Source organism: Caenorhabditis elegans, chromosome V, assembly GCF_000002985.6.
Source record: "Caenorhabditis elegans chromosome V".
Lineage (NCBI taxonomy): Eukaryota > Metazoa > Nematoda > Chromadorea > Rhabditida > Rhabditidae > Caenorhabditis > Caenorhabditis elegans.
The window spans coordinates 19,921,345-19,946,675 of record NC_003283.11 but is presented as its reverse complement, the minus strand read 5'-3'; the positions used below and the strand labels follow the sequence as shown (position 1 = coordinate 19,946,675).

Below are 25,331 nucleotides of genomic sequence, written 5' to 3'. Positions count from 1 at the left end.
TTTCAAAAAAAATTGTTTCAGACTTGAATTAGGCCAAAAATTCTAGGTTTCAGAAGAAATGGCTGGCCGCCGCCTGATTCAGGGCTTAACCTCCCCTTGGTCTGTCGGATTTTCGGCTTTTGGGCTCGCCTATGGTGGATACCACGTTTGGGAGTAAGTTTTCGATTGAAAATCCGGAGAAAATGCGTCAAAAACCAGAAATTCAGCGGAAAAAATCACATTTATCCGATAAAAATATGAAAATCGATAAATTTCGATTGAAAATTAAATTTTCAGCCGGAAAATCGATTTTAACACGGGAAATTTAGTTTTTAGCTCTGAAATTTGTCTTTTCAAGGAAATTTTCTCGATTTCTCACAGAAAACTGATCAAAAATTCGGTTTAGTTCAATTTTCACCCAGAAAAAACCGAATGAAAATGAAATTTATTCTGAAAAAATCGATTTTTCGTCAAAAATGCTTCAAAACTCTTCATTTTTCCCGAAAAACCTACCGAAAGCGGTTTTTTCCACTAATCCACGTCATCTTAATTTTATAGATCGTTTCTCTTTAAAAAAATCCAATTTTTCCTCAAATTTACTGCGAAATGATCAAAAACTAGGTGTTTTCTGATGAAAATTGGTCAAAAATTGAAATTTTGTGCAAAAAATCGAATTTTCAGCGAAAAAATTGAGTTTTTACACGAAAAATTGATCAAAAAACACGTTTTTGGGCGCTGCTAAACTACAAACTACAATTTTTTGGGCGCTGCTAATTCAATTTTGGGCGCTGCTAAAACTACAAACTACAAGATTTGGGCGCTGCTAAACTACTAACTACAAGATTTGGGCGCTGCTAAAACTACAAACTACAAGTTTTGGGCGCTGCTAATTCAATTTTGGGCGCTGCTAAGACTACAAACTACAAGTTTTGGGCGCTGCTAAACTACAAACTACAAGTTTTGGGCGCTGCTAAACTACAAACTACAAGTTTTGGGCGCTGCTAAGACTACAAACTACAAGTTTTGGGCGCTGCTAAACTACAAACTACAAGTTTTGGGCGCTGCTAAACTACAAACTACAAGTTTTGGGCGCTGCTAAACTACAAACTACAAGTTTTGGGCGCTGCTTAGACTACAAACTACACGTTTTCGGGCGCTGCGAGCCCAATTTTCAAGCTTTTTTCGCCATTTTTCCACTAAAAACACCTAAATTTTCACTTTTTCCACTTCCAGCTCAACCCAATCAGGCACCAAATACGATCTTCACGAGGATCTTGCCGGCAAAACGTACATCGTAACCGGTGCCACCTCAGGCATCGGCCAGGCGACTGCAGAAGAACTGGCAAAACGTAATGCACGTGTCATTATGGCTTGCCGGAATCGCGAGAAATGCGTTCAAGTTCGCCGGGATATTGTCCTGAATACCAGGAACAAGCAGGTTGGAATTCGAGACGATTCGGACGAAAATGAGCTGAAAAATTGAATTTTTCACCAAAATTCGGTTAAAAATCGATTTTTACCCGGAAAAATGGCTATAAATCGGCTAATTTTGCTGAAAAATCGCATTTTTCACGAAATTTTGTGTGAAAATCGGCAAAAATCGATTAAAATCCACTTTTTACCCGAAAATTGCAATTTTCCGACGATTTTCTCGATAAATACAGCAATTTGGAGTTGAAAAACAGAAATTTTCACCGATTTGAGCTGGAAAATCGCATTTTTGACCTGTCTTTTGTGGAAAAATATGAGTTTTCCTGTAAAAATCCTAAAAAATTAGGAATTTTCAGTTAAAAAACCGGAAAAATTGCAAAAAATGTCAATTTCGAGCTGGAAAATTGCATTTTTCAACAGATTTCTCAGGAAAATCCGATTAAAATTCATTTTCGGCTCGAAAAATGTCAAAAAATCGATTTTTTTCGCTCTAAAAATCGATTTTTCGCTCAAAAAGGCTCATTTTTATTGGAAAAAAATGTCTAAAAATCCCATTTTTCACGAAACTTTGAGTGAAAATTGGCAAAAATTTGAATTAAACTCAATTTTTACCCGAAAATTGTGAATTTCCGACGATTTTCTCGATAAAAATGGCAATTTGAAGCTGAAAAACAGAAGTTTTCATCGATTTGAGCTGGAAAATTGCATTTTTAACCAGTTTTTTGATGAAAAATATGAGTTTTCCTGTAAAAAATCCTAGAAATTTACGAATTTTCAGTTAAAAAAGGGCAAAAATTGCGAAAAATGTATTTTTCAGCCGACTGTCAGGAAAATACAATTAAAATTCATTTCCGGCTCGAAAAATGTCTAAAAATCGCATTGTTCACAGAATTTTGTAAAACTTACGAATTTTCAGTTAAAAAACGGCAAAATGTCAATTTGCCGGTTTTTCGAGTGAAAATCTGGAAAAAATGAGAAAAAAGTCAATTTTGAGCTGAAAAATGCTCATTTTTCACCGATTTTTGTGTTTTTTTTTCGCTAATTTTCCCCAAAAAATCCCTGATTGTTTCCAGGTATACTGCCGTCAATGCGATTTGGAAGATTTTGACAGTATCCGAACGTTTGTCCAAAAGTTGTCCAAAGGAAAATTCGAATTGGATCGAATTGATGGAATTGTGCATAATGCGGCGATGATGCAGAGTGAACGGGCTGTAAATAAAGTAAAAATTCGCTTTTTTAGCCTGAAAATTCAAAATTTCGCGGTTTTTGACCTAATAATTCGATTTTCTGGGTTATTTTTTGGTGAAAATCGGTTTTTTTTTTCGAGTTTTCTCGATAAAAAATGTCCAAAAACGAGAATTTTGATGGAAAATTCGAATTTCTGGGTCATTTTTGATGGAAAAAGTGAAAAATTACGGAAAATGCCCCATACTTTCCGATTTTTTACGAAAATAATGACTTTTTTTTCCGGAAAAAAACGAAAAATCTTGATTTTCCACCGAAAATTTTGAATTTTAGTGCAAATTGTCGTGAAATCTGGAGTATTGGGTTACTGTAGCTTTGGTGGTTGCGGACTTTTGGAGCTACGGTAACCCCAAAAAACGAAAAATCACTTTTTCACTGTGAAAACACCTTAATTTTTCGATTTTTCAGATAAAAATCATGAAAATTTCTGTTTTTCTCCCTGAAAATTAATTTTTTGGGACTAAAATGGGCTTTTAGTGTATTTTTCCGTCAAATCTTGTGTTTTGGGTTACTGTAGCTCGGTGTTTGCGGACACTTTTGGAGCTACAGTAACCCAAAAACTCGGAAAAATGACTTTTTTGCACTGAAAACAGCACAATTTTTCAGGTAAAAATCATGAAAATTTCTGTGTTTTTACCTGAAAACTAGTTTTTTTTGAATAAAAAAGGCTTTTAGTGCAAATTGTCGTAAAATCTGGTGTTTTGGGTTACTATAGCCGGGTGTTTGCGGACTTTTGGGGTGACAGTACCCCAAAAACCAAAAAATCACATTTTCGCACTAAAAACACCGAAATTTCCTAATTTTTAAATTAAAAATCGTGAAAACTTTGGATTTTTTCATGAAAATTTGAAAATTCGCCGAAATTCCCATTTTTCAGCACTAAAAACGGCGAAAACTGGTTTTTTTTAAAGAAAAATCGTAAAAAATTCAGATTTCTCATGACAAATTACCCAAAAATTCTATTTTTTCGATTTTTTGTGCAAATTGTCGTAAAATCTGGTGTCTTGGGTTACTGTAGCCTGGTGTATGCGGAGATTTTGAGGCTACAGTAACCAAAAATCGCCAAATTTCTAAATTTTTTGAGTAAAAATGGATTTTCGACACGAAATTTCAATTTTTAAGTGAAAAATTTCGTAAAAAATCACATTTTCACACTGAAAAATTCAAATTTTCACTTAAAAATTCAAATTTTCACTTAAAAATTCAAATTTTCATTTAAAAATACCCAATTTTCACTCAAAAATTCAAATTTTCACTTAAAAATTCCCAATCTTCACTCAAAAATTCAAATTTTCACTTAAAAATACCCAATTTTCACTAAAAAATCACATTTTCACTTAAAAAATCACATTTTCACTTAAAAATTCAAATTTTCACTTAAAAATTCAAATTTTCACTTAAAAATTCAAATTTTCACTTAAAAATTCCCAATTTTCACTGAAAAATTCAAATTTTCACACTGAAAAATTCAAATTTTCACTCAAAAATTCAAATTTTCACACTGAAAAATTCCCAATCTTTTTTTGCAGGATGGAATCGAAAAAACCATCGCCACAAATCACCTGGGAAGCTTTTTGCTCACCGGACTCCTCTTGGACAAGCTCCTCGCCCAGCCGAATCCCGTCCGAATTGTATTTCTAAATTCGAATATTATCGATCGAAAGTGTGACCTAAATTTGGCGGATTTCAACTCAGAAAACGCCGGGAAAAAATTCGATGGATATGAGATTTACAAGCACTCGAAACTGGCGTCGGCTCTTTTTACGAAAGAGCTCTCTGAGAGGCTTTCCGATACGAATATTCACGTTTTAATGGCAGATCCTGGACGAACAAAGTCGAATTTGTCGGCTCAAATGGATGGACAGACGTTCTTTTTGAGCCGGTGGTTGCTCAAAATTGTTAGGTAGCTTAAAATTGAAAAAAATTGAAAAAAAAATCATTAAAAAGTGTGGAAAATTCAAAAATTGAAGTGAAAATCGTAATTTTGAAGAGAATATTACGATTTTGAAACCAATGTTGTTATTAAATTGTTTTAAAGTATAGAATTCAAACATTCGAAAAAATAAACTTATAGCAATCGATTTTTGTTTCATGAAAAATCGGCAAATGCATATATAAGGAAATTCGTAGTTTAGACTGGATAATTGAAATTAAAATTAGTAATCAATAATATTAGTGTTAGTAAATAGAAATATTAGTGTTAGTAATTAATAATAAAGTTGTTAGTGAATAATGGTAATATTGTTAGTAATTAATAATATTGGTGTTAGTAAATGATAATAATATTATTAGTAAATAATAATAATATTGTTAGGCATTAGTAATAATGTTATTAGTAATTAATAATATTAGTGTTAGTAAATAATAATAATATTGTTAGGTATTAGTAATAATGTTGTTAGTAATAATATTGTTTATTTGTCACAAGAAAGAGCTACACCGGAAGATAAAAAATAAAGTAAATAAAATGATGTGTGAACAAATAAGTAAAATGACCAGTTGGACCAGCTATAGCCCGGGAGGTCAAGTTGGGGGGAAGAGGGTGTCGAATGGAATAGAGCCTAGGCGCGACGCAAATGCATTTGGAGTTAACAGTTTAGGGAAACGTTTTGCTATTCGATTCCACAACGACAAGTTAACATGTAAAAAACATTTAGACGGGACACCACAGATGACAAGTAGATAGGAGTGACGAGTAGAGCGTGAAGCTCGAACGAACGATGATAAGGACGGGAAGTGATACTCGCTTGAAATAATTTTATGGAAGGTTCGGAGGATTTGTAGAACCCGTCTGTGGTGAGTAGACAATAAATTAAATTGTGAAAGCCTGCTGCTGTATGACGAGTAAGATAAATTGCACCTTTGAAAGACACACTTTGAGAAAAACCGGAGGGGGATTCTAGTTTTTTGGCAAGTTCGGTGGAGTTGGGCGGGAAGAGCTCGCAGCCATATTCGAGTACGGGGCGGATGTAAACATTGAACAGTTTAAAATAGAATTCGGGACTTGTGGAGCGGAATGAGCGAAGGATTTGGCGACACTTAAGGAGGGCACTATTAGAAGTCTGGTTAATATGATTTACAAATGATAATTTGGTATCGACAATGATTCCGAGATCTCTGATAGAATCACGCGGTTTAATTTCAACACTATTTACAAAGTATTTATGACGGGGGTTCTTTTTACCAAAGTGTAATACGGCAGTTTTTTGCTCAGCAAGATTTAGACGCCATTTTTTACACCAATCAGCGACAATATTGATGCTTGTTTGGATAGAGGTGGGGTCCGATCTAAGTAATTTTAGATCGTCGGCAAAGGCTGTAACATGGACATCAGGGGGGAACAAATCTAATAAGTCATTAATATACAAAAGGAAGAGGAATGGTCCAGTTACACTACCTTGGGGGACACCTGACATGACATTGAAAGAGTTGTCCGACATAAAATGATCAATTTTGATTTTCGATGAACGGTTACTGAGGAACGAGCTGATCCACTCACAGCATCCTGAATCGAGCCCAACATTCAGAAGTTTGAGAAGAAGCAAGTTGTGGGGAACACTATCGAATGCTTTTTTGAAATCGAAATATATAGTATCCACATACTTGCTCTTGTCAAGAAGAACTTTCTGAATTTTGGACGTCGATTCGAGAACTGCCAGAGTGCATGAGCGCGCAGGCAGGAAACCGAATTGTTTGGAAGAGAGGAGTGGAGATAATTTCTGCTTGAGAGCATCAAGTACAACTCGTTCAAATAGTCTAGACAATAAAAATATTAGTGTTAGTAATTAATAATATTAGTGTTAGTAAATAATAATAATATTGTTAGGTATTAATTTTAATTTTAATTTTAATTTATTACGATTTTTAGTCGTGAAAATAATATGCACAACAGGCAAAAAATAATAATAGAAAAAATACAGACAGAACACAATAGAGAAAAAAAAATCAATAGGAAATGCAAATCGGGAATATTCAAAGGAGAGATCAAGACGTGGAAGGGAAGAGGACAAATTAAGAATAATATCAGATCAGTGTTGTTTCATAGTAGAAAGCGTTCTGTTAACAAAAAAGTGTCTCCTAAGTTCAGTTTTTCCTGTGCGCCAGACATATTTCTTTTTAGAACGAGTGTGGGTCTCTTGTTGCTCAAAAAACTCAGATGTTTTTAAGTCTACTTTACCAGTATTCATTCTGATTACTTGGATTCTGTCAATTATTTTACGTCTCGTGCTTAAGGTTTGAAGGTTGAATAGTTCGTTACGTTCCATGGCTGTTTTGTAATCTTTATCAGTTGGATTAATATACCTTTTTTTGATTCTACTATAAAGGCGCCTAGTGAACGCGTTTTGCACAGACTGTATTGCTTTCTCATCCGATTTTTTCGTCGGAGAAGACATTACTGTTCCATATTCTAGACGAGGACGAATGAAAGTTTTGTATAAAAGAATCATTAGTTTTTTATTGGAGGTACTGTACTGGTTAAAAATGTTGGCCAGCTGAAATTTCGCCAGATTGATAGATTTCTTCCAATGCTCCGAGAAATCCAGTTTTTCTGATATTAGAAATCCAAGGTCTCTGGTAATTGTTTTTCGCTCAATAGGGTAACCGTCAAGGTGGTATTTAAAATCTTTTCTACATCTCCCTACTGTGGCGTGAACTGTCTTAGATTGGCTTAGGGTGAGTTTTGCTCCCCTTGTCCAATCTACTACAGCGTCTAGAGCAGCCTGTAAGTTGGTTTCTGTTTCCGCCTTAGGGGTCGATACATACAATTTCGTGTCATCTGCAAACTGCTTACATGCTACTTTTTCGGGTAATATTGAAGATATATCATTAACGTAGATACCGAACAAAAGTGGTGACAGAACTGCGCCTTGTGGCACGCCACAGGTGGCCAATTTACTAGAAGACAGCGTTTGCCCAATTCTGACCCTAAAGCTTCTATTTGAGAGAAATTCATTCAACCATATCAGTAAGGTTTTGCTCATTCTTAAAGATACTAGTTTGTCTAGAAGTAAATCGTGTGGGAGCCGGTCGAATGCCTTGGAAAAGTCTAGGTATATTATATCAACTTGGTCGCCGTGATCAATACTGTCAGTCCAATCATTCATTGATTCTAACATGTTTGTGACAGTTGATGTTCTAGGGCGAAATCCATGCTGATTTTGTGACCAAAATTTTTTTTCACCTAGGAATAACTCTATTTTGGCTAATAGACATCTTTCATAGACTCTGCATAAGTGCGAGGTCAGGCTAATGGGTCTGAAATCGTTTGGATTATTTGCATTGGCAGTTTTTGCAAGAGGTATTACAATCGATTCGGTCCAAGCATGAGGAACCTGGCCTCTCATCATGCTCAAGTTGAAAATCTGGGCTAGGACGCTACTGATGAGAGGTGATAGTATTTTAATAAACGTAAATGGTACCTGGTCGCTCGTAATAGAGCACGACTTTTTAGAGGACATGATAACTTTTAACACTTTTTCGTCTGTAACTCATGGGATTGGTTGATCAGATGTAAAATCGTCAGGTAAAGCAAGATTAGTGATTCTTTGATTTGTATATTGTGATTCAAAGTAGGAAGCTAGAAGATTGGCTTTGTCTGTTTCAGAGACAATTTCGTTTTCTTGGTTATCTATCAGGGAGGGGACGCTGCTGTTTTGCGGCTTCAAAAGAGTTTTAGCGTGTTTGCTGAACTTACTGTTGCCTTTCTTTTTTAATAGATTTACCTCCAAGTTACTAAGGTATTTTCTCAACTTCTTTCTGTATTTCCTGGCTAAATGAATATATTCTATGAAATCGTTTAAGTTTTTAGACTCGACTGTTCTGAGAAATTGTTTTTTCACCGTTTGTTCAAAAGAAATCAAATATTCGGGAACTGGTTTTGTGGTATCCGGCATGGGAATTGTTGGGACCGATTCAGCGAACATTATTCTAATGTGGCCTAGAAGACTTTCATATATTTCGTTAACGTGCAAATTGGTGCCAAATACCTCATCCCACTTAATATTTTCAAAGTATTTAACACAGTAAGCCCAATTTAATTTAGAAAAATCAGGGATCATTTTAGTATGGGTGGACGTATTTTGTAGGAGCTGTGACGTAAATTTGATCGTGTTGTGGTCGCTAGAACCTATGGGGGCGGTGATACTCACATTGCTGACTTTGAAGTTCGAGAGTACAAGATCAAGAATTTTAGTTTTTCGCGTCGGCTTTTTGACGTACTGTTCAAGATTATGATTTTTACACAAGTCAACTAAAAGAGAACCTAGTTTTGTTTTAGGATCATGAAGGATCCAATCAATCTCACCTACGTTAAGGTCTCCTACAATTACGACTTTGCCTTGATGTTCAACTAGATCTTCTATTTTACTGATTAATCTTACAGTATTTTGATAAGTGCATGTCGGGGCGCGATAAATGTTTATGATTCTAAAGGGCACCACGTCAATGTTTAGGTCATTTACTAGAATTTCATAAGAGTTGGGTCTCGATTCGGATACTACAGTTTCACAGGGAATATCAGCTTTAATGACGTTACAAACACCTCCCCCTCTTTTACCTTTAGCACGATCTGTTCGAAAGACAGAATAATAGTTACTGATACCCGTCAATAAGGAGTCTTGTTTTTCACAAGTCAGCCAAGTTTCCTGGTAGCACAGAACATCAAAGTTTTTGGATAAAATTAGCGCTTGAATTTCACTACGATTGGCAACAACAGATCTGATATTACTTGATAACAATTTCAGTGATAAAGATGGCGGTGGTACACAGTAATAGGGACTATCAGGACTGGGACTATTTAGTTTTTTGAGCTAGCTAAGGGAGATGACATGTTCACATCAAGTGGATCTGATAACTTAGATTGAAGACGACGAGATTCATATTGTTCTTTCAGTTCTACTGGGGATAAACTTTTTCGAATATAAACGGGTGGATGGGTTTTAGTGTCAAAAGTTCTCAAGAGTTTGGCCTTAGAAAGAATTTCCTTTTGTATCGAAGATGATGCTAGCACTACTTTTAGCAATCTTCCATTTCCATCCTCACGCACCTTACTTCCAAGTCGATAAACAGCAACTGGCAGGGCTCCGACGTTCATATGGTTCAGTAGCATGTTGAAATGGTTCACGTCATGCAGATTCTTTTCGTGTTGGTTGCGGGACTTCGATTCGGGCACATTTCTCACAACTATCGACCTATTTCTTTCTTTCAGATCCGCATACTTTTCTTCTCCTTCACCGCAACCATTCTTCATCTCCAGTTCCAAAGACTTCAGCTTCTTCTTCTGCTCCTCTAGTTCAACATACAATTTCTCAATCGATTCGTTAATGGGCTTCAAACGGGCTTCCATTACCTCCGGCATGCAGACTTCGAACACTTTCTTCATAGCTTCTAGGAATCGACTGGTTTCCATAAACCTGCCAAACGCCTCGAACACAGTATCATCATCCTCGTCGTACTTGCGCTTCCTCGGGATCTCCGAGCCAGACGACAACTCCATTGGTGAAAACGACACGCGAATGAAAACGACACGCGAATGAAAACGACACGCGAATGAAAACGACACGAATAATGTTGTTAGTAATTAAAAATATTAGTGTTAGTAATTAAAAATATTAGTGTTTGTAATTAATAATATTAGTGTTAGTAATTATTAATGTTGTTGGTACCTAATAATGCTGTTATAAGCAAACTAAACATTTTCTGAGAAATGTGTTTCTGATATAAAGACAATTACCCCAATTAAAATAACTTTTGCTTCGTGAAAATTGAAAACTCAAATTGCGGAAAATTTGAATTATGAAAAAAAAGACGTTTTTTTTTGCAGTTTCGGAATGGGAGAACGCCGAACGGAGAAAGCAGTGAGACCGGTGCTTTTTGCACTCTGTGATCCGGATACTTCAGACGAGAATGGACTATTCATTGAGTACGGAATCGGTTTTTACTCGGGAAAATTCGAATTTTGCGCCGAAAAATGCATTAAAAGTCGAACATTTCAGGAAATTTCGAAGAAATGCCGTTTTTCACTAGAATTTTTCAAAAAATGTGCACCGAAAAATTCAAAAAAAAAAATTCAAAATTTTTACCGAAAAATTCAAAAATTCTTTCAAAAAAATCAAATTTTCACACAATAATTAGATATTCACTGAAAAATTCAAATTTTCACTGAAAAATTCAAATTTTCATTCAAAAATTCAAATTTTCACTCAAAAATTCAAATTTTCACTCAAAAATTCAAATTTTCACTTAAAAATTCAAATTTTCACTCAAAAATTCAAATTTTCACTTAAAAATTCAAATTTTTTTGCAGCCGCGAACGTCACCAACAACCATGGAATGACGTCATAATGGACGCTGCAAAACGTGAAAAACTCTGGAATGTCAGTGTCACATGGACACGGCTCGGCGAGCATTTAAAAAAAATGAAGGAGGAGCTCGGCGAGGCGGCGGCAATTCAAATTTCTGAGAATAATACACCGACAATTGAATCGGCAACGGCGGGATCCGGAGGAGGAAGAAGCTGGAAAACTCTGTGGCTTTGGTAGAAATTCCAGAGTTTGGGCGGCGGGGCGAATTTGGTGGAAAAATTTGAAATTTTGAGTGAAAACTAGGCGGAAAATTGGAAAATTTGGCAATTTTTGAGCGAAAATCGAAGAAATTTCATTTTTGACCCAAAAATTTGAACATTTCAGACAAAATTTGCTAAAAAATCGGAAATTTTGAGTAAAATCCTCATTAAAATTGCAATTTTTTATTCAAAAATTTTAAAAAAAAACCTAATTTTTAGTTTTTTACCCAAAAATTTGAACATTTCAGCCGAAAATTTGCTCAAAATTTTGACTAAAATCCTCATTAAAATTGCAATTTTTTGCTTTAAAAAATCGAAATTTTAGCAGTTTTTCAGGCAAAACGGTACAAAATTTGAAAAATTACAATTTTAATAGTTTTTGACCCAAAAAGTTGAAATTTTGAGCCAAAGCTATACAAAATTCGAAAAAATTTTTTCGAGAAATTTTTAATTTTTTTTGTGTAAAATTCGAAAATTTAATATTTTACAAGTTTTTGACCCAAATTTCCCGAATTTTTGAAATTTTCACTCAAAATTCTTCGTTTTTTCGATCTACACGACATTTTTCGCATTTTTTCCCCAAAATTTCCAATTTTTCCTCCAATTTCCCCAATTTTTAGCCATTTTTTCTAGTTTAGGATCCTCATTTTCTCATTTTTTTTCGTTGTTTGTTGATTTTTTAATAAAAAAAATTTCTCTTTTTTTTCAAATTTTTCTATTAAATTCCGGTTTTTTAACCGATTCTCTATTTTTTTTTGTGATTTTAACGATTTTCCCCCCATTTTGTGCAAAATTCCGTCAAATCTAGTGTTTTTGAGTACTGTAGCTCGGTGTTTGCGTATTTTTAGAGCTACAGTAACCCGAAAACCTAAACAATGAATTTTTTGCACTGAAAATTCGAAAATTACTGAATTTTTTTCATCAAAATTCAATTTATTCACTAATATTTCGATTTTCCGTTGGAAATTTCGAATTTCTCCCAATTTTTTCAATTTTTGTGCAAAATTCCGTCAAATCTAGTGTTTTTGGCTACTGTAGCGTGGTGTTTGCGTATTTTTGGAGCTACAGTAACCCAAAAAACCTTAAAATTTCTCAAATTTTCGATTAAAAACCCCGAAAATTATCGATTTTTCCAGAAATGTCGCTGATATTTTTGGCGATTAATGGTGGGCTGAGTGCCGTCGGAGCGGTAATATGTTATCAATTAATTCTGACATATATCCCGATTTTTATCGCGAGAAAAATGTACGGAAACGATCAGTGTAAGGTAAGAACACTAAAATTTAGGTGAAAAATTGAAAATTTTTTAAATTTTCATCCAAAATATAGATTTTTCAGTTAAAAACTTGTAAAAACTCGAAAAAAACCGTTTTTTCCGGCAAAAACGACGAATTTTGACCAAAATCTTGTAGTTTGTAGTCTAGCAGCGCCCAAAACGTGTAGTTTGTAGTCTAAGCAGCGCCCAAAACTTGTAGTTTGTAGTCTAAGCAGCGCCCAAAACTTGTAGTTTGTAGTCTAAGCAGCGCCCAAAACTTGTAGTTTGTAGTCTAAGCAGCGCCCAAAACTTGTAGTTTGTAGTTTAGCAGCGCCCAAAACGTGTAGTTTGTAGTCTAAGCAGCGCCCAAAACTTGTAGTTTGTAGTCTAAGCAGCGCCCAAAACGTGTAGTTTGTAGTCTAAGCAGCGCCCAAAACTTGTAGTTTGTAGTCTAAGCAGCGCCCAAAACTTGTAGTTTGTAGTTTAGCAGCGCCCAAAACGTGTAGTTTGTAGTCTAAGCAGCGCCCAAAACTTGTAGTTTGTAGTCTAAGCAGCGCCCAAAACTTGTAGTTTGTAGTTTAGCAGCGCCCAAAACGTGTAGTTTGTAGTCTAAGCAGCGCCCAAAACTTGTAGTTTGTAGTCTAAGCAGCGCCCAAAACGTGTAGTTTGTAGTCTAAGCAGCGCCCAAAACTTGTAGTTTGTAGTTTAGCAGCGCCAAAAAACTTGTAGTTTGTAGTCTAAGCAGCGCCCAAAACTTGTAGTTTGTAGTCTAAGCAGCGCCCAAAACTTGTAGTTTGTAGTTTAGCAGCGCCCAAAACGTGTAGTTTGTAGTCTAAGCAGCGCCCAAAACTTGTAGTTTGTAGTCTAAGCAGCGCCCAAAACTTGTAGTTTGTAGTTTAGCAGCGCCCAAAACGTGTAGTTTGTAGTCTAAGCAGCGCCCAAAACTTGTAGTTTGTAGTCTAAGCAGCGCCCAAAACGTGTAGTTTGTAGTCTAAGCAGCGCCCAAAACTTGTAGTTTGTAGTTTAGCAGCGCCAAAAAACTTGTAGTTTGTAGTTTTAAGATAAATTTTTTTTTTTTAAATTATGAAAATCTCAAAAATCTTCAGAATTTGGCAAAAAATTGAAAAATTCGAAAAATTGTAGTTTGTAGTTTGAAAATCAGAAATTTTTTTGGTTTAATAATTCTACATTTTTAGAAAATCAATAGAATTTTTGGGAAAATTACCAATTTTCACTGAAAAATCCGGAAAACTGAAATACCTACCTACCTACCTACCTACCTGCTAATACCTAAATACCTAAAAATCCTGTTTCAGGTATCAAATGCTCCAGTACCTGAACCAATGGGTGTAATATGTGCAGCTGTCTACCTAATCGTAATGTTCATGTTCATACCATTTCCATTTCTGGAATGGAAAGGACAATCGGAATTCCCTTACGAGAAGCTGCTGGCTCTGCTTTCCGGATTAATATCGATTTCAACGGCGATTTTATTGGGTTTCGCAGATGATATGCTTGATTTGAAGTGGAGACATAAATTACTTTTTCCGACGTTGAGCTCGCTGCCATTGCTCATGGTTTATTATGTGTCGGGTAATTTGGAAAATTGAAAAATTTTCAATTAATTTTGTGAAAAACGAATGAAATTATTTCAAAAGTTGAGAAAATCGTAAAAACGCCGAAATTTTTACACTGTTAATATGTACTACTTGGGTATATAGGTTTATACGTATATGTCTTTTCGCTATATGTATATAGCTATATGTATATGTAAATAGGTATGTAGGTATCTAGGCATATAGTTATATAGGCCTATATACTTACTTACTTTGATACTTTGATGTCCGTTGGGTTCAAGTTGCGAAGCAACTGCGGACAAACTCTTTCCATTTTTCACGGTCGGTGCGTGCGATGGACAGCCATGGGACCTTCGGTGTGAGCATTCCTAGAGTCTTCTTCTCCCAACGACGACTTGTCCCGACATGGCGGAATTATGGTGGAATTTTGCGTATTCTTCGTCGATGTCCTTTGCCCATCTTTTCTTCTGTCCTCCAACGGCACGTTTCCAGTTTTTGTTGTGGCTCGGGGGTCCCATTCCCCGTGCAGATTTTTGTCCATCGGTTTGGATCTCTCCGTAGAATGTGTCCTGCAAATCTTGATTGTTTTGCAAGGAGGTAACGATCCAAGTTGAAGTTCCAGCCTCGAATTTCTGCAGCGTCGATGAGACCGGTGACAGTTCTTTTGAGTCTCAGCGTGGATCCAGCATTACAGGATCCGTTGAAAAGGACGTCTTGACTCCGGCAAAACTTGTTCTTCAGAAGAACAGTCTTTGACTGATTGATATTGAGTCCGTAATTAGAACTTATTCGGTCCAAAATTTCCAGTCGTTCTTGAACTTCTCCCGGTGTGGAGCATATCAGGACTACGTCATCCGCAAATTCCAATCTTCTTATGTGTCTACCTTCCACATTGATGCCAACTCCCGCGAACTCGTTGTCGCAATCCGTCATTTTTACACTGTTAATATGTACTACTTGGGTATATAGGTTTATACGTATATAGGTGTGTAGGTATAGGTGTATAGGTCTAAATAGGTCTATATAGACTATATGTCGGAGTATATAGTGTTAGGTCTATAATTCAATATAGGTGATATATAGAGGTATGTAGTTATATACTATATAGGTGTAGATAGGTTATATAGGCTTATACATATCTGGTTAAGGATCTATATAGTTATATTAGTCTATATAGGTTATATAGGTTTATACGTGTATATAGGTATCAGGACTGTTGCAAAAAACGTAAATTTTCTTCAGCTACTAAAAGTAAGATCGCTGAAAGTAGATTTTCCTGACACCCATCAATTTTTTTTAAAGAAAAAACACTTGTTATGGTGATTTCGAAAACTTTGAAAAAAAATACTAAAACAAAAAAATCTGTAATTTTTAAAATCTGAAATTACAAATTGTTCGGAAAATTTCGATTTTTTCGAGAAAAAAAAAGGTTTTTTTCCACTTTTTCAAATTATATAATTTTTCGAGAGATCTCAGAATTTGACACGTTTTTCGCAAAAAAAAAACACACATATTCCTCAATTTTCCAGGCAACTCAACTACAGTAATCGTACCGACAATTGTCCGTCACCTCGTGCAGCCGATTGTCCTACTTCCAGTTACCATTAATATCTCATTCATTTACTATATCTTCATGGGAATGGTTATTGTATTCTGCACCAATGCTATTAATATTCTCGCAGGTTTGTTTAGAAAATTGGGAAATTTTAACGAGAAAAATTGAGTTTTTGAGTTAAAAACTCAAAAAAAAATCGATAAAACCCATCATTTTTAATTTTTAAATTTTTTTCCCCCAGGAATCAATGGTTTGGAAAGCGGACAATCACTGGTAATCTCAGCGTCCGTCTGCCTATTCAATTTCGTGCAGATTTTCCGTTTCTCTGCTGAAAATAGTACTGGATTCTGGCATCATACCATCTCGCTCTACTTTTTGCTACCATTTACTGCGTGTACAGCGATACTATTTTATTTTAATAAGGTAATGGAAGTAATTGCAAAAATATGATTAAGCTCGAATAGTTTCATTTTGAACACAAAAACTCATCAAATCTAATTCAGATATGTTGAGATATGTACTGAAATGCATTTAGTGGTAATACATGAATAACGTATTTACGGAAGAAAGAAACTACACAATTAGGTATATATAGATCTATATAGGCTATATAGGCTATATAGGTATGTAGGTATGTAGGTATATATATAGTAATATAGGTCTATATATGTTATAAAGGCTTATACGTATATAGGTATGTAGGTATATAGTAATATAGGTTTAAATGTATATAGGTATGTAAGTATGTAGGTATATAGTTATATATATATATCATTTACTATATATAAAGCGCTTATTCTGTGTGTCCATAGTTTGTAGTCTATGTAGTCTTTGTAGTCTGTGAAGTTTTGGCTTCTGGAGGGATAGTGAGTTGGGGTTAGTGTAGGGATATAGTCGGGGTACTGTAGTGGTACAATAGTGGTACGGTAGGAATACTGTAGGGTTACGGTAGTTTCATAAAAAATTAATTTTCAGCCCCCGACTTCTGCGGCTGAAAACTAATTTTTCTGAAACTACCGTAACCCTACAGTATTCCTACCGTACCACTATTGTACCACTACAGTACTCCGACTATATCCCTACACTAACCCCAACTCACTATCCCCACAGAAGCCAAAACTTCACAGACTACAAAGACTACATAGACTACAAACTATGGACACACAGAATAAGCGCTTTATATATAGTAAATTATATAGGTTTATACGTATACAGGTATATACGTATGTAGGTGTGTAGGTATATAGGGCTATGTAGGTCCATATAGGTGTATAGATATGTAGGTATATAGTTATATAGGTCTACACAGGCTCATACGTATTTTGGTATGTAGGTACCAATGGTGGCATTTTTCGATTTTTTTCGATTTTTTTTCGATTTTTTCGATTATTGCGATACCATAAAAATGATTTTTATCTAATTTTGCCTATTTTGATAGGAATAAACATAAAAATTTCTTCTAAAAAGAAGAATAATGGCCAAAATATTAAGACAATTTTCGAATAATAACCGAAAATTTTTGCGAAGAATCGAGAAATTTTTCGATTTTTCGATTTTCAACAAGTGGAAAAACGAACACCCTTGGTAGGTATATATAGTTGTATAGGTCTATATAGGTTATATAGGTTTATATGTGTATATAGGCATGTAGGCATGTAGGTATATAGTTATATAGGATATATAATAGGTGATATAGGTTCATACGTATATAGGTATGTAGGTATGTATTTATATAGTCCTATATGTCTAACGAGGTTGTATAGATTTATACGTATATATATATATGTAGGTATCTAGGTATATAGTTATATAGGTTATATAGGTTTATATGTATATAGGTATGTAGGTATGTAGGTATATAGTAACAAGGTTATAAAGGCTTTAATTAGGTATGCAGGAATCTATGTATATCTGATACTCTTTTTTGTTCACTCCAAAAAAAAGCTTTCATGGAATGAAATTTTACGTAGAAATCGAATTCTCGAACACAATTTTCTCCGAAATTCAATCATTTTTACAGTACCCATCTCGTGTATTTGTCGGTGATACATTCTGCTACTGGTCCGGCATGACACTTGCAGTTGTATCGATTTTGGGACACTTCAGCAAGACTCTGATGCTCTTCTTCGTTCCACAAATTATCAATTTCCTCTATTCAATTCCTCAACTTTTCCATTTGGTACCGTGTCCACGTCATCGACTACCGAAATATGACCCGAAAACTGATACAGTCAGTATGAGCATCGCTGAATTCAAGAAAACCGATTTGAAACGACTTGGAGCACTTTTTATTGCAGTCTGCAAGTCTATTGGAATGCTTCATGTAAAAGAAGTGGAGAAGGATGGGGAAATGTATGTGATGCGGAATTTTCTGAAGAAAAAGTGGCAAAAATACGGGATTCGGAAAGAAATTGCCGGTTTTTCAATGAAAAAGTTGAAAAATTCGGAAAATTCGAAAAAAATTCAAATTTTCACTGAAATTTTCTAATTTTTACCGAAAAATTCGAATTTTCACTCAAAAATTCAAATTTTCAATGAAAAATTCAATTTTCACTGAAATTTTCTAATTTTTACTGAAAAATTTTAATTTCCTCTGAAAAATTCAAATTTTCACTTAAAAATTCAAATTATTACTGAAAAAATCAAATTTTCACTGAAAAATTCGAATTTTTAAAAAAAATTTCACAAAAAATTCGAAATTTTCCAAAAAAATCAATATTCGCCTTCAAAAATTCGAAATCTTCAAAAAATTTACTGAAAAATTCGAAATTTCGCAAAAATTCAAATTTTCTCTGAAAAATTCCAGATTTTTCCTCAAAAATTCAAATTTTCCCTTAAAAAATCAAATTTTCACTGAAAAAGTCAAATTCTCACTGAAAAAATCATTTTTTAACCCAAAAACTGCGATTTTTCAAAAAAAAAAATTGGAAAACTAGAAAATGTATAACGTTTTAAATGAATATTGTAATGAGAACGTTACTGAAAATTAAATATCTTACGAGATTTCCTTTTTTCCAGCTATCTCCAAATCAACAATCTGACAATCATCAATTTGGTGCTGAAATTCGCCGGACCCCTTCACGAGAAGACCCTCAATGATGTGCTAATGAGCATTCAAATTCTGTGCTCATTACTCGCATTCTTTATTAGATTCTATCTTGCTTCGTTGTTTTATGATGTTGTTGAATAGACTATTCTAGTTACTATGTATATAGAAAGAAATTCAGCAGAAAGCATAGGAAAAGTGGGAAATATATTCAAATTTACATTTATGTATGTCGAAAAATCGAAATTTGAAAAATTCGAAAAAATTTTTTTTTTTTTTTGAAAATCGAAATTTTTAATTTTTCGTTTTTTTTCAATTTTTTTCCAAAACTTCTAGTTTTTCGATTTTTAACTACTTTTTTGCTGAAATTTCCCAAAATTTGACACTATTTCTAGTGACCATAATAACTATATATATATATATATATATATATATATATATATTAGGTCTCCAAATAAATTCCGGGTCAAAAATCATAACTTTGTTCGCTGCGTATCAATTTTTATGAAACTTTGGGAATCCATATTATCAACCATGATCTTTCATTTGGCAATAGTCACAAAATTTTTTGGCCATCCAAAGTGCCCCCTAACTCGGAGCCAATTTTATCAGACATTTTTCAGATCTCGCTTCTTTTCTTAGGTTTCAATTGAGGTTTGTGTGCGGATTTTACCTAATTTTAATACACAATGCAAGAAAACAAAAAAAGTTTGGAAAAAAATCCGTCCAAAAAAATTTTTTTTTGTCGGTCGTCAAAAAATCCGTCCAAAATTCTTGATTTTTTATACAAAAATGATGTAACCATGTGAAAACTATTTTTACACAAACAAAACATTTGAGTTTAACTTTTGGATGTGTAAAAATAGTTTGTACATGATTACATCATTTTTGTAAAAAAGATCAAGAATTTTTGACAAAAAATTTTTTTTTGAAGATTTTTTGACGACGGACAAAAAACATTTTTTTTGAACGGATTTTTTTCCAAACTTTTTTTTGTTTTCTTACATTGTGTACTAACTAAATTTAGCAAAATCTGCACACAAACCTTAATTGAAACCTGAAAAGAAGCGAGATCTGAAAAATGTCTGATAAAATTGGCTCCGAGTTAGGGCACTTCGGATGGCCAAAAAATTTTGTGACTATTGCCAAATGAAAGATTTTTCAAATTTCGATTTTTCGACATACATAAATGTAAATTTGAATATTTCCCATTTTTCCTATGCTTTCTGCTGAATTTCTCTCTGTTTTTGATACTTCCTCTTTTAATTTATATTTCAAGTGCTTTATATATTCCATTGTGATTCTTCCATCCAATTTTTCCATTGCCAGGTTTTTTCATTGTTTTTGGGTACTTTTTTGGGTTCTACAATTAAGTTTTATTTATTTATCTCGTCTTGTATTTTTTTAAAAAATATTCCTGAACAGTTGACCTCTGATTTTCATAATTTTAGTGCAATGTTCCGTCAAATCAGGTGCCAGGGTCCGCAAACACCTCGCTACAGTAACACAAAACACTAGATTTGACGCAATTTTGCACTAAATCTCTGAAAATGTCACGGGGAATCTGAAAGTTAACTCGAATTTGACACAAAATTAAAATTTTCATCTTTCGAGGTAAAAAACTTGGCCTAAACTTTGAAATTTTGAAAAAAAAAGACTTGATTTTCGAATTCCCCGTGTCAAATTACTCCTATCCCACATTGTTCAGAGTTTTAGTGCAATTTTGCGTCAAATCTGGTGTTTTGGGTTACTGTAGCGCGGTGTTTGCGGACCCGGCACCTGATTTGACGGAATTTTGCACTAATTTGCTGAAAATCGAGGGTTAGTGGTTATTTCACAAGGGAAATCTGATTTTCAAATAATTTTTTGAGAAATTCAAAAGTTTGATAGCTACACTGTAGAGTATGTCGAGTTGCCCACATTTCAAGAGTATTCTAAAGCTCTTCTACCTGCTCACTCTGATGGTATTAGTTTCCAACACGGACATGTTGAACAAGAAATTGTTAGTTGATCAAGAGACAAACTATCAACCTGAGACTCCACAAATTCACTTTCAGGACACAAGCTCCGTGCTAGCTCATCTGAAAACCGCTCTCCAGTGGGTGCAACAGTTTTCGCTCTTTGCAGTGCTCTCTGATGTTGAAAAGGTTTTCCAAGTGTAGAAAAAAACAGACCCCATTTAAATAATATTTCCAGAGTCAGATCATCTTGACCAAGTGGCCACATCTTTTGTGCCTCGCATTGTTTGAAAACGCCGAAAAAATCTTCATCGATGAAAAATTTGCGCAACTGGCTGAAAAATTCAATGTCCTCAAAGTTTCGGCGCAGGATTATTTCCTTTTGAAGGGAATCATGATTTTCACGGAAAGTCAGTTTAACAGTGAAGCTTCTTAGTTTTCTTCAATTCCGATTTTCAGCCAATAATGGTGCAGACCTCAAATTTGATCGTCAACTTGATATCTGTATCGGCCTTCTCAATCAGTTGCACTCGGAGTCTTCAAAGTCGAAATCCGGCAGACTTATCTTTCTTCTCGGCGAGCTTAAGTCCTATTCTACTAGACAGCTTGAATCTCTCCTAGATCTCAAAACTTGTGAGATTGTGATTAGTTTTCTTTAAATTGTGACTATTTCTCTGATGCTGTTATATGAACATATTGCCCCATTTTGCTCACTAGGCTTAGGTTTTGGCCTTGTCTTAGAGATTTTCATAAAATTTACAACTGCTTCATTTCAAAACAAATGTTTAAACCCAAATTTCTTTCCTAATTTTTCTCCAGATTCACCCATACAACCAATTTTTTCAAACAATTTTCTTCTCGATCAGTTAAAATAATTCCAAAAAGAGCAAAGAGTTAACTTCCAATTTTCAACCAAAACCTAATTTTTTTCACTTTTTTTTCAAGTCAAAAACGTAGTTGGCTGCAAATTTGACCGCCAAAGATACTTTTGTTGCAAATTGAGAATTCATGCACAAACTACAAACCACAAAATACAGGCGTTATACATTTATTCAAATTTTATTTTCTGTTGGATGCAATGCAAAGCGTACTTGACAAACAAAGTTGTTTTGTTTAAAATAATTTTTGATTTGTTTTAAGTGACATAAAAGAGGTATGTAAACCGAATCAGATAAATTTTAAGTTAATTATGTTTAACCGGGAGCTTAATCCTCGCACCAAGCGTTCCCCTTCTTCATGGCCTCCAGTTCCTCCTCGGAGAAGTTGTCAATTTTGAACAGGGTTCGGACTTGGCTTGGAGTTTTACCCTTCATCATGTTAGCCACATTCTGGGTGGTCACTTCCAAAAGCCCACGGATGTCGAGGTAGTTGGCTGCCTGGACAAAGGAAATTGGTTTTATTTTTCATTCTGGAAGAGAGATTAAAAGTTCTAAAGCTTAAATATTTACCAAGATGATTTCGAACAAAGTCCCCTGGTCGACTTTCATGAACTCGGCGTCCCATTCACTAATTTCTACCGTCTTTTTATTTCCTTTTTCTATCTTTTCGACTTTCTTTGGCTCATCGTCGGCGTGATGCTCGCACCAGGTGATAATCTTCTCAAGGATCGCAGAAGTCACTTTTGGAAGTGGAATCGTGTCTTCAGAAGTGAATCCAGATATGGTCTTGGATTGGCTGATCACTTTTCGTGAGACCTATAAAATTACATTTTATAATTTAGTTAACGGAAATTATAGTTTTTAAAAAAATACCGTGAAAGTTTTATCATCAGACGAGATGAGCTTGATTTGTTTCTGGCTGTCGGCGTCTGACATTTTTAAAATGTTCGATTTCTTTGTGTAATCTGGAAAATTTGAAATACAGTCAAGAGTCGAAGAGTCAACTCAAGAAGACAAAAAAATTCGAAAGTTACTTTCAGCAGAAAAGAGACGAAAATATTTTTTTCATTTTCAAATTGATAAGAACTGAAAAGTGAGCTGAATGCTTAATGCCTCCGTTGCTTTTTAAACTAAAAACCTTACATTGCTACGCTTAAATGTTGAAATTTGTGTTGATAGGAACAGTGTACACAACTTGAGAATGAGAGGTTGAGGAATTGAAAGAAGGGAGGAGAGATAGAGAGAAGTGAGGAAGTGTTAAAAAAAATTTCGTGCATATATGTTAACCGCTCAGTATCTGCCACCATCCAGAAATAAGACATCTGAAAAATACATAGAAATTATTGTATCAAAAAATTAAATTTCCAACCGTAAATGTAAAACCTATGATAGCTAAGCAATACGAAACTGAACATATTATACCATAAGGAATGAAATAGAAAGAAAGGAAGGAGCTTCTGAGAATAAAAATGTAAATACAACGTTTTTCTGGTGAGAGGTACCTAAAAAGAACCATATAACGATACAAAAATGTGCATGTAAAATCGGATATGTAGAAAATATGAAGCTTCCTCTCAGGCATAATGCAATTGTTCCGAAATTTGATTTCTGAAAAAAAAAGTAGCTGTACAGTGTCTAAAGTTAGGCTAAAATCAATTTTTAAAAATTTGCAGAGGGTCAAAAAATTGTAGAAATTTTCAGCGCACATGTTATGTACACTGCTCTTATAATATTCAGATTTTGAACTTTTTTAAAACATCCACTAGAGTTATTTTACTTTGGATTTTTTGTGTAACTATTTTTCAAGAAAACCAACATTTAAAAAATAATCACAATGAGTCAGCAAAATGTCGCATACTAAAGACTACCTTTTCGAAAATTCCATCCGTAATAAAATATGAAAATGCATATTTATGGTCCAAAGAAGACTGAAATAACAAATTTATAGGACTGCAAAGCCGAACTCCTTACCATTTGCACCAACAAGTCGATCAGGGAAGATAAAATATTGTAAATTGAGAAAAATTAATAAAATTCTATAATTACCCAGATGAGTTTTTCTGTCGTCATGAGCAATATAGATACCTAATAAATTGATGACAAAAGAGCACGAGCCACTTATTTTAGAAGCATAATGGTGAATCCAGTTAATTTGCATTTTCCAAAGCTTAAAGAACGAAAGAGAGTTATTCAAAATATTGTATATTATGTTTTTGTCATCAAATCGTGTGATCACAGAGCAGACGGTGTCCACGCATGAGAAACTATTTTTTGAGTAAAGTTTGTTTAGTTTGATCTGATGATCGTGTTTCTTTCACAACGTCATCAAGAATTCATTTTCTTGCAAAGGTGCTTTTAATTTAGTTTTTGCTATGAAGTAGTGCCACGAAAAATAAATTTCGCCATTTCTACTTATCAATAATGTTCATATTTTTTGTGTGCTATCTTGGAAATGAACTTCAATTTTATTTGTTCTGGCGTTGCTAATCTCTGTTTAGAGAAAATTGATTGACCCTCTTTTCACTCTTTTTTTTCCGGGTAATAAATTTGCGATTTTTTATTAATTTTAAAAATATGTACAATTTCAGTAAAAAATGATGGAACCTATTGAAGAGTGTGATGAAAATGTTGGAGCATTCCAATGGCAGCAAGCGTCTGAAACTTTGGCTGCTATTCGTCAGCGGTTTGGGTTTGCGCTGGAGACGACTGATCAGGAAGATATGCCGAGAGCAGTGAGGTTCACTTGGAACCTGAAGAAAACTTCAATGCTGGAACCGGATGAGATTTTGAAGTAAGGGGTAGGTTTTCGCGCATCTTGCCTATTCACATGCCTGTCTACGGATAATTTTTTTGAAATGTTACCAACACGCGTTCTTAATTTGTAAAAATACGTTTCAGAGAAATTCAAAAAGTACTTGGAAGCTATGGCATTGATTATGAACAACAAAAACGATTCTTGCTCCGCTGTAGCCATGTGGATCCTCTCACTGATGCGTCAGTAAAGTGGGAAATCGAGGTCAAAATAACATTTATTTTTCATTAGAAAGTTCCAGTTTTTCAGGTCTGCACACTACCACGCTTATATTTGAATGGTGTGCATTTTCAACGCATTTCGGGAAGCTCGAGCGACTTTAAGAATATCATCACAAAAATATCAGAAGAGCTTGACATTTAATTACTGGTTTTTTTCATACGTCCCTTGAAAAAATAAATCATTTACCAATGCAGAGATACCTTTGCTCTTGAAGCTCAAAAAACCAGAAAAAATAAGGAGTCACTAATACTTAAAGTGCTCGTTCTAGATCCTCTCGCAATTATTTTACTGCTTCCTCACTACCGTAACAAACTTTTTGGTATTGCTAAGAAGCATAAGATATTTCCCATTTTTCCTATGCTTTCTGCTGAATTTCTCTCTGTTTTTGATACTTCCTCTTTTAATTTATATTTCAAGTGCTTTATATATTCCATTGTGATTCTTCCATCCAATTTTTCCATTGCCAGGTTTTTTCATTGTTTTTGAGTACTTTTTTAGGTTTTACAATTAAGTTTTATTTATTTATCTCGTCTTGTATTTTTTTTAAAATATTCCTGAACAGTTTGGACTAACTAACGCAAAATTGCTCATTTTATTGTGCAAAATTTCGGGGAATCTGAAAGTTAACTCGAATTTGACACAAAATTAAAATTTTTTAGTGCAATTTTGCGTCAAATCTGGTGTTTTGGGTTACTGTAGCGCGGTGTTTGCGGACCCTGGCACCTGATTTGACGGAAAATTGGACTAAAAATCTGAAAATCGAGGGTTAGTGGTTATTTCACACGGGAAATCTGAATTTCAAATAATTTT

General features: G+C 34.4%; 4 protein-coding genes and 3 pseudogenes across 7 annotated transcripts; 4 read left to right on the top strand and 3 right to left on the bottom strand.

Annotated features, from left to right (window-relative positions):
• Positions 1–46: 46 nt before the first annotated feature.
• dhs-24 (Retinol dehydrogenase 13) lies at positions 47–11,909 on the top strand. The gene is made up of 6 exons (NM_075459.9): positions 47–153; positions 1,213–1,417; positions 2,484–2,630; positions 4,185–4,558; positions 10,478–10,576; positions 10,961–11,909. Exons 1-6 carry the CDS (start codon positions 59–61, stop codon positions 11,193–11,195), a joined length of 1,155 nt encoding a protein of 384 aa, NP_507860.3. The 5' UTR covers positions 47–58; the 3' UTR covers positions 11,196–11,909.
• Positions 7,771–10,150, bottom strand: Y60A3A.11 (annotated as a pseudogene). Its single transcript has one exon. A coding segment is annotated over exon 1 (2,380 nt).
• Positions 11,910–12,352: 443 nt separating the features above from the next.
• On the top strand, positions 12,353–20,038 carry algn-7 (UDP-N-acetylglucosamine--dolichyl-phosphate N-acetylglucosaminephosphotransferase). The gene is made up of 6 exons (NM_001392705.1): positions 12,353–12,485; positions 13,790–14,066; positions 15,580–15,732; positions 15,847–16,028; positions 17,626–17,957; positions 18,624–20,038. Exons 1-6 carry the CDS (start codon positions 12,357–12,359, stop codon positions 18,793–18,795), a joined length of 1,245 nt encoding a protein of 414 aa, NP_001379258.1. The 5' UTR covers positions 12,353–12,356; the 3' UTR covers positions 18,796–20,038.
• A 517-nt stretch (positions 20,039–20,555) lies between these two features.
• nhr-240 lies at positions 20,556–21,268 on the top strand (annotated as a pseudogene). Its single transcript has 4 exons — positions 20,556–20,653; positions 20,709–20,798; positions 20,848–21,019; positions 21,069–21,268. Coding segments are annotated over exons 1-4 (560 nt in total).
• Positions 21,269–21,642: 374 nt separating this feature from the next.
• Positions 21,643–22,452, bottom strand: skr-4 (Skp1-related protein). The gene is made up of 3 exons (NM_075456.7): positions 22,361–22,452; positions 22,058–22,303; positions 21,643–21,985 (listed from the first exon to the last, which is right to left on the bottom strand). The coding sequence occupies exons 1-3, from the start codon at positions 22,421–22,423 to the stop codon at positions 21,815–21,817; spliced, it is 480 nt and encodes a 159-aa protein (NP_507857.1). The 5' UTR covers positions 22,424–22,452; the 3' UTR covers positions 21,643–21,814.
• Positions 22,453–22,626: 174 nt separating this feature from the next.
• Positions 22,627–23,745, bottom strand: Y60A3A.17 (annotated as a pseudogene). Its single transcript has one exon. A coding segment is annotated over exon 1 (1,119 nt).
• A 330-nt stretch (positions 23,746–24,075) lies between these two features.
• On the top strand, positions 24,076–25,046 carry Y60A3A.16 (non-specific serine/threonine protein kinase). The gene is made up of 3 exons (NM_001383503.3): positions 24,076–24,278; positions 24,386–24,503; positions 24,549–25,046. Exons 1-3 carry the CDS (start codon positions 24,082–24,084, stop codon positions 24,660–24,662), a joined length of 429 nt encoding a protein of 142 aa, NP_001370082.1. The 5' UTR covers positions 24,076–24,081; the 3' UTR covers positions 24,663–25,046.
• The last annotated feature ends 285 nt before the right edge of the window (positions 25,047–25,331 follow it).